The 14,618-nt window shown below is 33.9% G+C and overlaps 1 protein-coding gene across 1 annotated transcript; it reads left to right on the top strand.

Moving 5' to 3' along the window:
- The first annotated feature begins 979 nt into the window (after positions 1-979).
- Positions 980-12,851, top strand: mRpL49 (mitochondrial ribosomal protein L49). The gene is made up of 4 exons (XM_090370154.1): positions 980-1,132; positions 9,240-9,420; positions 9,698-9,825; positions 12,705-12,851. The coding sequence occupies exons 1-4, from the start codon at positions 992-994 to the stop codon at positions 12,849-12,851; spliced, it is 597 nt and encodes a 198-aa protein (XP_090226280.1). The 5' UTR covers positions 980-991.
- The last annotated feature ends 1,767 nt before the right edge of the window (positions 12,852-14,618 follow it).

The following is a 14,618-nucleotide window of genomic DNA, read 5'->3' on the forward strand; positions in this document are numbered from 1 at the left end:
CTTCTACGGGCTTGGGACAACGAGGGTGCTTTACTCCCTAGTGAAACTTGGCAGAAGTGGTTTAAAGATTGGTTTCGGAGGATGGAGATGTGTATTGAATGTAGAGGAAATTACTTTGAAAAAATTAAATAAACAAAGCTGTATTGCAAAACTTTCCTAGTACCCTTTGTATGTGTGAAAAGACATTTTCATCAGTTACGGCGATTAAAAACAAGTACCACTGTCAGCTAGAAATACAAACGGCTCTCAGTATTGCAGTAACGTCATTGGAGCCAAGAATCCAACAGCTTATTTCAAACAAACAGCAACAAATGTAACACTGATTATTTTGCTATAATTAATCCTTTGCACTCGATATTTGAGGTTCACTCGTTGAGGTGCACTCGATATTTGATAATTGTTAATATTAATTTTTCTGTTAATTCTTTTTTTAATAAAACGAAATTTAAAATGTTTTTTTTTTTTTGCATTTTTCATAATGAATATATCTGCGTTATTTATTATACTTTTTTATCATTATAAGGCCATTATATTATTAATTATATTAACATTAAATGATATCCAATTTTTTGCAAATAACTTGGAGTGCAAAAACAAGTGTAAGTACCATTTCATATTTAGAATGTTACTTTTATGGAAAAAATCATGGTAGTGGTCCGCGGGATTCAAAATTTTGAGTTTAGTGGTCCGTGAGGTCCGAAAGGTTGGCGACCGCGGCACTAACGTATGCTATCTGGCCTTGACAGTACAGTACTGTCTTACTTCACAAGAGATCGAAATGCGGAATTGTGCGAAAGCACCGGTGCCGTTTGTCAAAAAACAATGTCACTACGATTGCAGTTTATTTTTATGAGCCAATTATGGTGTATTTACATCGATATTTTATATGCAAGTATACATGCAGACTATAAATTTAATAAAACTGAATTAATTACCGCTGTACTCTACTCCTTTTTTGGACACCAGGGGAAATTATTGAGTAAGCTAAATCATGGCGTCTGTGAAGTTGCAATCGTTGTTGAGAATGTATTTTGATTTTAACAAATGTCAGCAAATTGCATATTGTACACTAGGCTTTCCAAAAGGTACATTTCGCTTTCCAGGCTTTTACAGGGACAAAAAAAAAGAAGAGGTGAGTTTGTTCTGCTACCTTCTATTTCCTGCTCATCGAAATTGGTCATGTTGGATGTATTTTGCATCAACTTTATATCCGAATTAATTTGTATTTGAATATTTTGATAGATTTGATTTACCAGGTTAATATTTTGAAATTCGTTAAGTTTAAATTGTGCGATTAACTTTTGTTGTAATGCATTTGTGCTCATTACAATGAAGTAATGTCCTTTATCCCTTTTCTCCATAAAAACGTGGTAATACTAGTGCCAAACTGGATGGAAAGGTTTCGGTTGTTGCGTTTCCAAAAAATGTTTCCCAAATTAAGATTGTCGTTGTGCGGCCGTAACAACCTCGACTGCCAGTGAATAGTTTCCATGAAATTTTATCTTTGGGCGTTTTAACAATATTTATCGAACTATTCCAAATTTCATTAAAGTTGAACAAATAGACATTCGGCAATTATTATTTTTTCCATACAATTTGTATGGAAAAACGCAAATCATAGATCAAAGCTAACAACATTACATAATTGTTAGTTTTGTTAGCTTTGGACAGCCCATACATACTTCGCGTGTATTATTATGCAAGGATCGTGAATGTGGGAGAAGATTAATAAATATTGTATAGTTGTAATTAAACTGAACGGCTAAGTTTAAAAAACGTAAAACTATAGAGTTTTATTAAGTGTGACATGAAGTTATAAACGTCGTAATTAGGTAATAGAAGATAACTGTATTTACTTTAGCTTCTATTAATCACTGAAAAGAAAAAAATATTTTAAGAAAAATAATCGGTAAATATGCACTTAAACCATACAATAGACGACTAATAAGTCCTGACGTAGCCCAGTGGTCAGGAGCGAGAGTACATAGCACGCGTTCCTTGAGTGGACCGGGGTTCAAGCCCGTGACTACTAAATACGATAAATATTTGTATTGACGATTTATTGTAAACTCTACTGACTTGGTTGTCGTGCCGGAGTATAAACAGAAAAATTTTTTTTTTTTTTTTTTTAAACGTGAAACTGTGCGACACTAGGAGTGGCGCCAACAGTGATTAGCAGAAACAAGCCTGCCACTTCCACAGCTAGAAGCAAGCTGTAATCAGAGAAAATGGGCAGCCAGGCAATTTAACCTTTTTTTTTTTTTTTATATATGTTTGTATATGCAAATTTTACTCTACCCAAAGCAATAATAAAAAAAAATAAAATAAAAGTTAAAAAGAAACTTACCTGTTAATCTTTCTGCTCAGAGGATAAACAGCGATGATGGCCTTGATGAAGCATAAACAATCCCGTCTTACCTGTTTCCTTCCGCCTCCACATGTACTAAACCAAATAGAGTTCAAAATGATCCTTTGCTTTGTGAGTACTTTCAAGGCATCTTTTGATCATGCTCTACATTCCCTCGATGCTATTGGTATGGACTCCAATCTCTGGATCCTTAAAGTGCAGGCTGTGGTTGACTTGAAGATGTTGATAGCCCTCATTCATAAGGCATTTGTATGCCTTGCAACAGTCAGACACTACAGTAGATCCCAGAAGTACATTGTCCTTGATGAGCTATAATAATTCTATTTGGAACAACAAAAAAAGACACTTATCCGTCCCCCTTTCAATCATACCAAACACCCATTTTCATACACAACTCTGCAAAAATTTTTCCAGTCACACACACACCATATGCTCAGTGACATTCAACTCATCCATAATCCTAGCATTCGAATCTCTTTTCACCCACATACATATGTCAACAACAACACACCAGACAAAGCCACCCTACCCTTGCTGAACCAAGAATCATTCCTCACAGACCTGCTCACTCTGACCATTCTCACCACTATACACTCCACGACCATTCATAACCATCACCTACATGTACATTCTTCCTTTCAACCAATTTTGTACACTCTCACACGAAGGACATTCATACTCACGGGCAATCAGACCAACACTCATACACCACTCAGCCACAGCCTTTTGCCCTGCACTTTCCAAACCACACAAAAACCTCTGAATAACCACAACATCCATATTACAAAATAAATTAAAAAGAAACTGAAACTAAATTAAAAAAAAACTAGTAAAAAGAAGACAAAAATTGACTCATCTTTCAACTTTAAGACGTCAACAAATTATGTAACACCGAACACACTAAACTGAACACATGATCACAAAGAACAAGAAACACAAATTTATATGTACAGTAACATTAATGATCAATCAAAACTAAGCACCTCCCTCCACCTCGACGACACAAACTGCATACTACGTAGTTCCACATTTAGTCATCTATCGTATGCTTAGCTGCATTTTAACCAATTATTCGAACACACCTGAAATGTAATGCATTGCCACTGCATACTTGTGCAGCTGTTAATGTTTCTGTTATTATTTTTAAATTCAAGCACTTTTTTTTTTTAAAGAAAAAAGTGCTTGAATTCAAAGGTTGGTAGCCAACCTAGACAGTTAATGTTAGCAGGGATCAGCATTGCAACTTCATTGCTCTTTTGTATGATTATTTCTTCTCAGCTTCAATATGTTTGCATTTCTTCAAGATGTCTGTCTTTTAACTGTTACGTTAAGTAATAAAACTGTTAAATTACTTATGTTTATTATTAATTATTGTTAATGTTAATTATTACTTATTAATTAGGTTAATTATTATGGGATTAGTATTAACATTGGCAAAAGATACACGATAGCATTAGCAGAAGCATACAATGCAAGAAAGCGAACTTATGCAGCATCAGCCAAAAAAATCCCTACCATTTCATCCCTCCATTCGTTCCAAATGCCTGTCCAGCTCAGCCTTAAATTTATTTAGGCTATTAGCTTCCACAACAAAAGATGGAAGCCTGTTCCACCAATCAACTACCCGCTGGCTAAAGGCAAATTTCCACACATCTATTCTACAACTGTCTTTCCTCAATCTGAAACTATGTCCCCTCAGGTTCTTAGTCTGAGCAAGAGGAAGAATCCCATCAGCATTCAGCGTGCTCAACCCATTCAAGGCCTTATACACATCAGTCAGATCACCTCGCAGGTGCCTACTCTCCAGGCGCTGCAATTTGCAGAACTTAAGCCTTTTTTGGTAAGAGCACCCCTTTGTTCCCCTCGCCAATCTTGTTGCCCTTCTTTGTACTCATTCTAGCAACTCTACATCCTTCCTAAAATGACCTGTACACAGTATTCTAGGTGTGGCCTGACCATTGCCTTGTATTACGGGATAATCACCTCCCTGTCACTGCTCGCAAAATTGGTGCCAAATAAAAAGTTTGGTTGGTTATTCAAGTTAATTATTGGCACTAGTGCCATTAAAATTCCTATACTTGATGCCTATCAAATTGTTCCAAATCTCACCAAAACGTTGTTGGTGCTCAGTTTCAAAGCAATAACTGTTCTATTCATTATGATGTCCTTTTGGTGGCCAGAATGAGCTAGAAGTGAATTATCATAATAAAAAAAAAAAAAATCACAAAATCTCAGGTGTGATGTCACCTCATATTATATGAAGTTGCTTTTCGTGTTTGGCAGGCTGTGAATGTTGGCACAGTAGACCTGATCCTTCAAATAACCTCCAGAGCTTAGGGTTTCAAGTTGGTGGAAATTAGATAACTACAATGTTAAAAGCCCATGATTCAGCACCCTTTATTTGCTGAAGTTTTCTTGCAACAAATTTCTTACACTGTATGATGCATAGAAAAGCATTGTATTGCAAAAAAAAAGCATTTGCCTGAACACTGCTGAGTGCTTGTGAATCATCCTCCTCAAAATTGGGGGACAGTAATAAATTCAGTTGCCAAACCAATCATTATAGGATTAATGTAACAAGAATATGTGGATATGTGTTGCCTTGGTTACTGCCCAAAGAATTAGATAAGATATTTCTGTGGCTAAGGCAGTTGCTTGGAAACATGTCATGTGTTCCCCCCCTCTCCCTTTAAGTATGTCCTATGAAGTTACACCATTAAATTCCTTAACTCTTGAGCCTTTTACCAGAGTCAAATGCATTGGTTGCAACATCCTTGTGTTAGGCTCTGTTTCTTCAATATGGTAGTTGTAGTCATTCATATCCTATCCAAATGGAAGTGACCACCCTTGTCATACTATATACTATTCAGGGGCCATTTCTTCTCTGCTTTGTTTTGTGCAAAGGCTACAAGTTTTTGGATCAGTTTTACTTCTGAAAAATGTGCTATTTGTTTCCTCCCTCCAACAGAAAATATCCATTAAATAATGAGGATTCCATGTGCACTCCCAATGAGAGAAAATGCATTATTAGTTGTGTACATTTTGTAACAAGTCATGAAGGCTATCTGTATTTGGTGGGGGGAAGAATTAGTAACTCTCCATTTTTGTTGAAGTTTACTCCAGAACCATAAGGTTGAGCAACTAGTAGATGCTGAAAATGTCTATTACACACATATTATAGATACTGTTTTGAAAAAACAGTATGCAGCCTAGTCTTTCAGCAAAGTTCTTAATGTTTTTTCACCGAAGTTCCTTAGGTGAGTGCAGGTCAGGAACATTTAATAAAAACACTTTTCCATCTGAAGTATTTTAATTCATTTATTGGGATGAAAAAGGAAATTGGTACAGTTAGATCCCAAACAATCCCAATAAAATTTACTATTTTGGATTTTCAGGTGTATTTTTGAGTTTGGGAGGAGTTATAAACTTGACCCTGGGAGACTAAATTGTACCACACTGGAACACTACCTCACCAACTTTTACTCTACGAGCATTCCCTAGTGGGAATCGTTTGGGGCCTAATTGTACCAATTGTCCTTTGCATACGAATAAAATAATTAAAATACTTCACATGGAAAAGTTCCTTTATTAAACATTTTTTAATTAATGTTTGTAAATAACTTTCAGAATTTAGTGCATTTTCAAAGAAAATTGATTCTCAGTGCTCTAGATCAGGGGTGGGGAACCTCTCACCCACGGGCAAAATTTCTGTTAGCCCTAATGCTTGTCTTGTGACATTAATCATGAGTCGGAATACGTATGAATTGATGTTGTCATAGGCATACCATTATTACAGCCAATTAGCATTTATCTGCAATTTTACAGCCAATTAATGAATGCATTATAACATTTTAATTAATATTGCTTAGTGTAATCGCAGCATACCTGTGAAATTTAAGATTCATTATTTTTCTCAGCAAAGATGAGCCCCCATAGGTTCTTATGCACATGCAATTCACACCTGGTACTAAAAAGATTACCCACTCCTGCTCTAGATTAGCGTTTCCCAAAGTTTTGACCTCCATGTACCCCTTCTTAATTTTTCGTAAATACTGAGTACCCCTGTCAAAAAAAATCTCATTTCATTGTAAATGTCTATAAATATTTTTATTTGATTCTGGCAAGGATTGGCAAAATAAAAGGTTGTCATGAAGTTGTTGATTATTTTCGTATCTAACGAACACTAGAAGATTTGCAAAATTCGTAATGTCAGTGGATTCATCGCCCTTCAATGCATAATAATGATTCTTGCGTATATCGGATAACAATATCTGTTTTATATTTTCAGCCATTTCAGTGATTCTCCGATGAACAGTGTTATTTGAGAGGCAAATCCGATCAAAAGACCTTTTTTGCGTTATCTCCGATCATTACTTTTGCTATTATCTTTGCTGCAGGCTTGACCAAAGTTTCACCAATTGTCTCTGCTGTACTAACCTATTTCTCGTTTTATCTAGCAGCACATTTGTGATATGATCAAATAATGAAACACATTGCATTGATATCTACTTAACTGTCTCAATTAAACATCTGTTAATGATCATATAATCACTCTTATCAGTCGCTGTCGTATGCTCATCGCATTGTTTCAGACTCCTAAAGTGCATTCGAATACGAAGCTGAACGAAGATTCACGAGTGGTTGCTTGCACGATTTTGCAAACTACCCAAATGCAGCACTTATCACAACTTGGGTAGGAGAATTCATACGAAATATAATTTATTGGGAAATATATACATTAAAAATAATTTGTTACTACAGTATTTTTTTCTTAATAATGATTCTATGCGTCAGTGGTACATAGCCGAAAATTGCCAAGTACTCCCTGAAGACCTTTCATGTACCCCTGGGGGTATGCGTACCACACTTTGGGAAACACTGCTCTAGATCATTGTATTTTGGCTGCATAATATAATCCAAGTGTCATCATTGAAAATTGGTCCAGTCACAGTCAGGATAGTGTACACCATACTCCATTTTTAAGAGACCATATTGTCAGGGTGTCTCATGAAATATATACGGATTCTCAGTGCTCCAGATCTTGTTTGGCCACATGATGTGACATAAATGAAATCAGGTTTCTTCGTCATAAAATATTTGATTTAATTCTCCTCCAAATCTTATATGGCAACAACCACTAGCAATAAGTAAATTACTTAATTTTGTTTGGCTCTTTCAACAAGTGGGCAGTATTGGTTGGTAAAGATGAAGTTTTAATTTGTTTATTGCTCTTTGGTCAGATCCATGTGTCAGTCTAGTTTGAAGGACAGGTATTGCAGTGGCTTCTGTAAATTTTGCACAGCTGACTACACTGGTCAGCAAAAAAAAAATTTTTTTTCATTCCCTGTTAAAATTCGGGGCAATTCTTGTAGATTTGACATTGCTAAATTCATATATGGCAACCATATTGTTGTAGCACCTACTAATTTTAAGGGAGAAGAGATTAAAGTAAAAAAGTTTAGTAAAAAAGATTTCATATATTTTTAGAAAACGTTACAGCACTAAATATTGAACAATGGGTCTGTTAACCTTATTCTATTTACAGAAATGTTTATCTGATAACAAAACACATTTTGTCGTGTTTTGCCTTTTATAATCGTCCATCGGTGTCTCCCATACGAGATTCTAACAGTAGTCTGCCAACATATTTGGACTCCATTTGAGAAGTATCCTGGTGAAACCTTTCACAGTGTTCATCAGAGACCACTCCCAAGTTTTAGACTAAAAAAATGTCTAAAAGTTTTCGGTCATTAACCTACAATATTTGAAAACGGAGTGTTATGAGAACTTTTTAATCACATATCTGAGTTTCTGAACATATTTCCTACGAGAATCTTTTGAAATTATTTCAGGGAGGAAATTGATGCCAATCAGTGTTACCAGCATTTTTCAAATGTTCTGATCAAGAGAGTTGGTCTTTCATTCTGAGGTTTGGCACTTAAAAGATTTCATGGAACTGTTTCACAATTTGCCAGATGACAGACTCCATAAATATATCTCATGTTTTGAATTTTTGTCCTTATTCCATTGCTTTTGCTCGAGTTGATTAAAAAATAATATAACAGAAAAGCAATTCTGCTACTGCTAGCTTGTATTATTGTTTGTTGTTGATATTTATTCGGCAGCTGGATACACTGCTCCATCTGTTATGCAAAATTTAAGCCGAATTTCTCATTTTGAAACATTCTGTAACTCGCATTGTAGGCAATAACTAAATATTGTATTTCTTGATTTTTAGATCCTGCATGACTCTAAAAACTTTAAATTGGAAAGAAAGAAAAGTTTTTTTTTAATCCCTAAAAAATCTGTTCATGTTAAAAACAAAGTTGTTTATTATTTTTATTTTCAGTTTTACTTATTTTTGTATGTTTTCAGAACAGAAAAAAAGTGGATACAAAACTTTGACTCTTAATAACTAAAGATGTTAAAAAAAAAATAACTGAGCATAATATGGATTTCAGTTTACCTAAGTGTAGTGAAATCCATGTAATTTATTTCATGCTCTGAGCTAAAAGTGTTTGAGAACCGATGTAGTTTATCAAGAACATCATGTAGACATTGGATAAACTGTAAAGAAATTTGCATAATATTTTATATTTTCTATTTTTTTAAGACCAGTATATAAAAAAGCATTTTTGTACTTAAATTTTTTATTGTTATTTTACTTTATAGCCTATGATAACAGATATTTAATTTTTTTTTTAAGATTATAAATATAGCTAATGTTTTATTACCTGTATTTGCCATATTGCTTATTGTTATGTTTCATTAGTTTGTTGATATGCTTTTGGTATGCAGTACATTAACAAGCTAATAAACAAGCCCAGCCCCATTAGCTGCAGACTATTGCACTTCCTGTACCATTTTATAGCTTCCCTTTTATGAGAAAAATCCACCACGAGATATATATGGAACTAATCCCAAATATACAGAGGTAGAAGAAGTAAAAAATCATTGGCACTGGGTAGAAAAATTGTTACCCCGAAAGTTGCACTGTGAGTGGCCAAAGGATCAGCAATATCCTGCCCCATCTGGATGGCAGCCTCCATCTGGTAAGTATAGCTCATTTGGTTTTCTCACGTGTTAATCAGTTATCTATGCACGTTTGAACTTAATTTTTGCAAAATTAGCAAATTGAAACCATTTTAGCCACAAACTTAAGTCAGTATAGCACAAACTGTTTGTGACTATATTTATTTAATTCAGTTTTTTACTCTAAAGTTCTCTCAGAAGTATTTAATTTGCTACAAAGTTGATTTTGATCAAAAAGTTTTTTCACATTTAATGTATGTGTCATGATTAAATATACTATTTCAGTATGATTTTCAGAAAAAATTCCTGAATTGCCATACTTTGTTGAAAGAAACCGGAATCTAATGTTCCCTGTGTATTTGAACGTGCACAAGAAGTTTGATGTGTTCCTCACTGTGATTACAAAAATCCGTGGAGATATATGGGTTAGTGGAAAGTTTGAAATACAGTTCAGTTTTCTTAATATAAAAATATTTCTTAATTAAGCTTTAATTGATAATGTCTTTTTTTTACATCTTAGTGCAAATCCAGCCAAATTGTACTTGCATTCAACTACCTTACCTGCTATTACAGTTATGCAAAACAGTATTGAAATGTTGCATATTCATAATAGAATGTCAAATAATGAATATCAATTTTAATATAGAATATCAGTTAGTACTGAATATGAAGTTATGTGATTCATTATTTGATATCACATATCCGATAGTATCAGGATATTAAATAATGAAATGCATAACATTCCTGGGATACAACTATTCTTTTTGCAACCAGTCCCCATATTGAACTTCCTGGGGGAGGGGGAATATTCATGTTCAGAATTTAAGTAAATTACAGAAATTGCAACACATTTTTTGCAATTTATATGCACTTCAGAATGTCTGCTACTTTAAAAAACACTTAAGTGTTTTTCAAAGTAGTAGTAACTTTGAAGTGTATGCAAGCTGGCAACAGACATAAGAAATGGCAAAAATCAATATGACAATTTTTGGAAAACACTTTTGGAACAAAGCTAACCTACGTAGTAGGGAATATGATGTCCTACAGCACACATGTATGCCTCATGCTGACTTTACTTACTCTCATTAAACAAAATAATATAGCACAATTCTCCTGATGTCTTTTCACTCCTTCAGTATCTGTCTTGAAAAGGTGTCAAATGAAAGTGCTGTATATGTAGATCTGCCTGAAAACTATTGAAAGCTCAATCCAGAGCTTCACAATTAAACTGGCTTATACATGCCACCATCCCATGGCACTGGTTCCTCATTCTAAATGTCAACAGAATAATATTGGCCACCACTTTCTCTCTCACTGTTGGGTTTCTTCACTTGTTCACTTTATCTTTGCTACAAGTAACATTTTCTCCATGATAGTATAGTAGTTTTGCCACTTGTCATTCATTTGGAGAGATCTGAATTTGAATCCTAATTGTTAAGAGCTGCTTCAGTTGGGCCAGTCTCGGGTGGAGAGAAGGTAAGTTTCCGGCTGCGAGTTATTCTGGATTTTTCAGCGCAGACAGCATACATATTGGTTCATGAACATGCATATACAGACATAACACACAGCAAAACCCATATAGAGTATCATAAGAATTGCACTGTGATCAAAGTAATTGATGTGCCATTAACAAGAATGGATAACAACAATTAAGCTGATGATATCTAGGAACAGTTCAACAGGTTCATCCATGCTATAGTAACATTAACTTTTCTTTTAACAAATTATTTGTAAAATCTAAGCAGAGGAGAGTGGACAACTGCAATTGGAGACATAGCTGAGTGGTTACCAAGCACATGTATTTGAGTTGACTGGGATTTGAACCCACATGACTGCTAAATACAGTAATGTCTACAACTTATTCTGCCAATGAATACAAACTGCTCTAACTTATGTGGTCATGTCAGAGTATAAACAAAATTAAGTTACCAATTTCTGAACTGCTTCGATTGGCAGTTGATGCACCCCTGTGGTAATTCACAAGACATATCTGTTAATCACTTTTACTGAATCACATGACTTGCTCCTGTCACTTTAAGTTTGTTAAAGTGACAGGTCCTATCTTATATTATAAGATAGGACTGCAATTTAGATGTCTTTAATAACATTATATTGAAATAAAGAACAGAAATCCTTTTAAACAGATTTTTTTTTTTTTCACTAATTCTCCAAGCTTGAAAAGCTTGGAGAATTAGTGAAAAGTTTTTTCTTTTTCATTTTATAAAATGCATTGTTCAGTAAAGTACAAATAGTAGTAACTGTAATTTATTTTTTAATAAAAAAAATATTAAACCTCACATCCACATAAATATTTATTCTTCTTTTTACAGACAGGACAAGGGGATGTGTTAGTAGCCTACACAATCTGGCAGTGAGCATCATCAACTTTGTTGTGCATGCATTTCTTTATGGGTTTGTTGTTTCCTAATTTTGACTACTAGCTGTTCACTTTTGCAGATTTACTTAAACTAAGTATTAGCTATATTAGGTATTACTTTGTGGTGATGTAACACCTAACATAGCTAAACAGTTGTATGTGTTTAATTTTAACAAAATGACTGAGGTACTGTAAATGGAAATAAGGCTAAGTTAGAATGTAGTTGAGAAATGCAAGCACAATGGAGCTGACTGCCTAGCATATAATAAGCTTTTGCTGGTAAAGGTTGATGGGCAATTTATTCTTGAGCTATTTAATAAAATTTTGAAGTGCTTAGAATTAATGAAATTAGTGTTGCTGTTCCTTGAATTAAAATGCATTGTAGATTTACTTTGAAGCAGTCACTTTTAGTTAATAAAATTGTTTTAGCAATTTCCAAGCATCTGTAAGAGCAAAGTGACTGACACTAAGAGGTCACATGATTTAGTATAATGGTTTGACTGATAGACATTATGGAATAGGCAGCTTATGCTGCTGAAGGAGCTACTGATGCATTCTATGCACTTGCTAGTGGATAGAATGTCAACAATAACAACATTGAGGCATTCTTCATTTTCTGCTGCTCACATTTTGTCAAATGTTTCATCCTAAATGTTAATAAAGGAATTCATCTTTGTTATGTCTGTCTGTTATAAACATATGTGCATAAAATAAGGTACTGAGAATAAAAGGCTTATAATAGCACTTTAATAATAAAATTTTTTTTTTTTTTTTTTTTTTTTTAGAAGTAACTGTTTATTAGTAACAAATGTGGAATTTGCAAAACAAAAGAAACCCAAATTTTTGAAGTTTTAAAGCTTGCTTAATCATTTCCTTTTTATTATTAAATTAATAATAAGTGATACTTATGGTGGATTTCTTTTACAGGCCCTTGAAAAAGACTTGAAGCCTGTTGTGCAAGCAAAAAGCACTAGCCTTGTTATATCAGAAGTTAATGAATATGTGGGCAAAATAACTCTTAGAGGTGATCACTTAAAAACAATTCAACAGTGGTTGTATATGCAAGGCTTTTAATTTCTAATTCTAATTTGTATATTAAAACTAAAAATAAAATCATTCATATTATATTGATGTTCTAAATTGCTTTTTATCTGTTTACAATATTTAAAATTTAGTAGACAGTAGAAATATGCTGTTCACAGGGGGTTACGTTCCTGAAGATGTTTGCAGATGGAGAGGTTAAGGATTCATGATAAAAGGAAAGTTTGGTTCTCAGCCTACAAGATGTTGTTGTAGGCCATATTGCTCCAGGATATGCGGTGGTCATTCCCTGACCTTTCCGCATCCTCCGTATTTGGTGGTGACGGGCTCAAACTCCGGTCTAATCGAGAAGCGTGTGCTACGCACTACTGCTCCTTCCCACATGGCTACAGAGGCGCCCTACAAGATGTGATTGGTGTATTCTTTGCAAGATATTTTATAAGTAATGTTTTACAAAGACATTACTTATAAAATTAGTATATCAGTGGTATAAGATTTTTGTATAAAATAATATATAGAAATAAAGTGGAACTACCTCAATGCTTTTTTGTAGAGTGCTTCGCTACAACACCTTCCTAAATTGAATCAGACGTAAAATTATTTCTCAGTGACTTCCTTCTCTCACAGACATATGAATGGTCCGACGTATCCGTGATCGATATTCGAGATCTCCCAACCCAACCAAACCCCAAGAGTCAGAAGAAATCTTGTCTAATAATAAAATCATTAAAACCATTAAATTGATCATGGCATATAAAAGTTAAATTCTTTAAATTAGCTAAAATAATTCAACCCAATTTTGAATAACTTCTCTTCCTAAAGCTGACTGGGGCTTTTCAATGGTCTGTCTTGTTCACCCAGAAAAAGACAGACCGACAAATAAATTTATGTCTGATTGAATTTAGGAGAGTGTTGTAGTGAAGCATTCTACAAAAAAGCATTGAGGTAAATTCCTCTTTATTCTATATATTAATATAAATGTAGAATTCATTGAGCATTATAGCTGTTTTATTTATCATAAAATAATATAATAAATAGTTTACAATTATTGTTATATTATGATAAATAACGTAATACTAAAACTTCATATTATAATATTAATTATCAGTATTGTGTACAATGGAACAATGCTGTAGTATAATTTACAATATATGTAAAATGGTTATACACACAAGCAAAATACTTAATAAGTGAACGATTATTCATATAAGTCATCAAAAATTAATAAGAAAGTAAAGTGAACTTGATCATAACACAGAACAAGCTATCCAAATGAGGAATATAAGTTAAAGTTCATCTGGAAAGACAGTTGCTAGCAGTGATGCTAGAGGACCAGGTTTGAGAATTCTGAAACTAGTAATGGAAATTTCATTGTCACCTATTCGTTTTATATATTCTTTATGGATTTTATACAGCTATGTACATTTACGTATGTACAATTTTATATATTTTCTTGTCAGATTAATTGCAGCTTAAAGATGCCACTTTAAATTCAGGCCCATCTCAAATGGTTTGTTTAGCATTGTGTCCTAGTTTGAGCTTTCTTATCCTTGTTCAGTTTTAATGAGCTGTTTTATTTCCTCTGTGTGTTAGATCTCTTTTACCTTGAGGTCTTCAGATCTCGATATTCTTTAGCTTTTTGTTGGCTTTCTCAGTAACAGTAGGAAAGCCTTTAAGGGCATCCTCCAACATTCTTCTCCATGTTTTAAAAGGTAGAAGGCACAGTTTATTCCAGTAATTCCTTGATTGTGGTGATGTAACACACTGCGATAACCTTTTCAATATTTGCTCGAAGTTATA

Source organism: Mastigoproctus giganteus, chromosome 3 (assembly GCF_048544385.1).
Source record: "Mastigoproctus giganteus isolate SK-2022 chromosome 3, ASM4854438v1, whole genome shotgun sequence".
Taxonomy (NCBI): Eukaryota; Metazoa; Arthropoda; class Arachnida; order Uropygi; family Thelyphonidae; genus Mastigoproctus; species Mastigoproctus giganteus.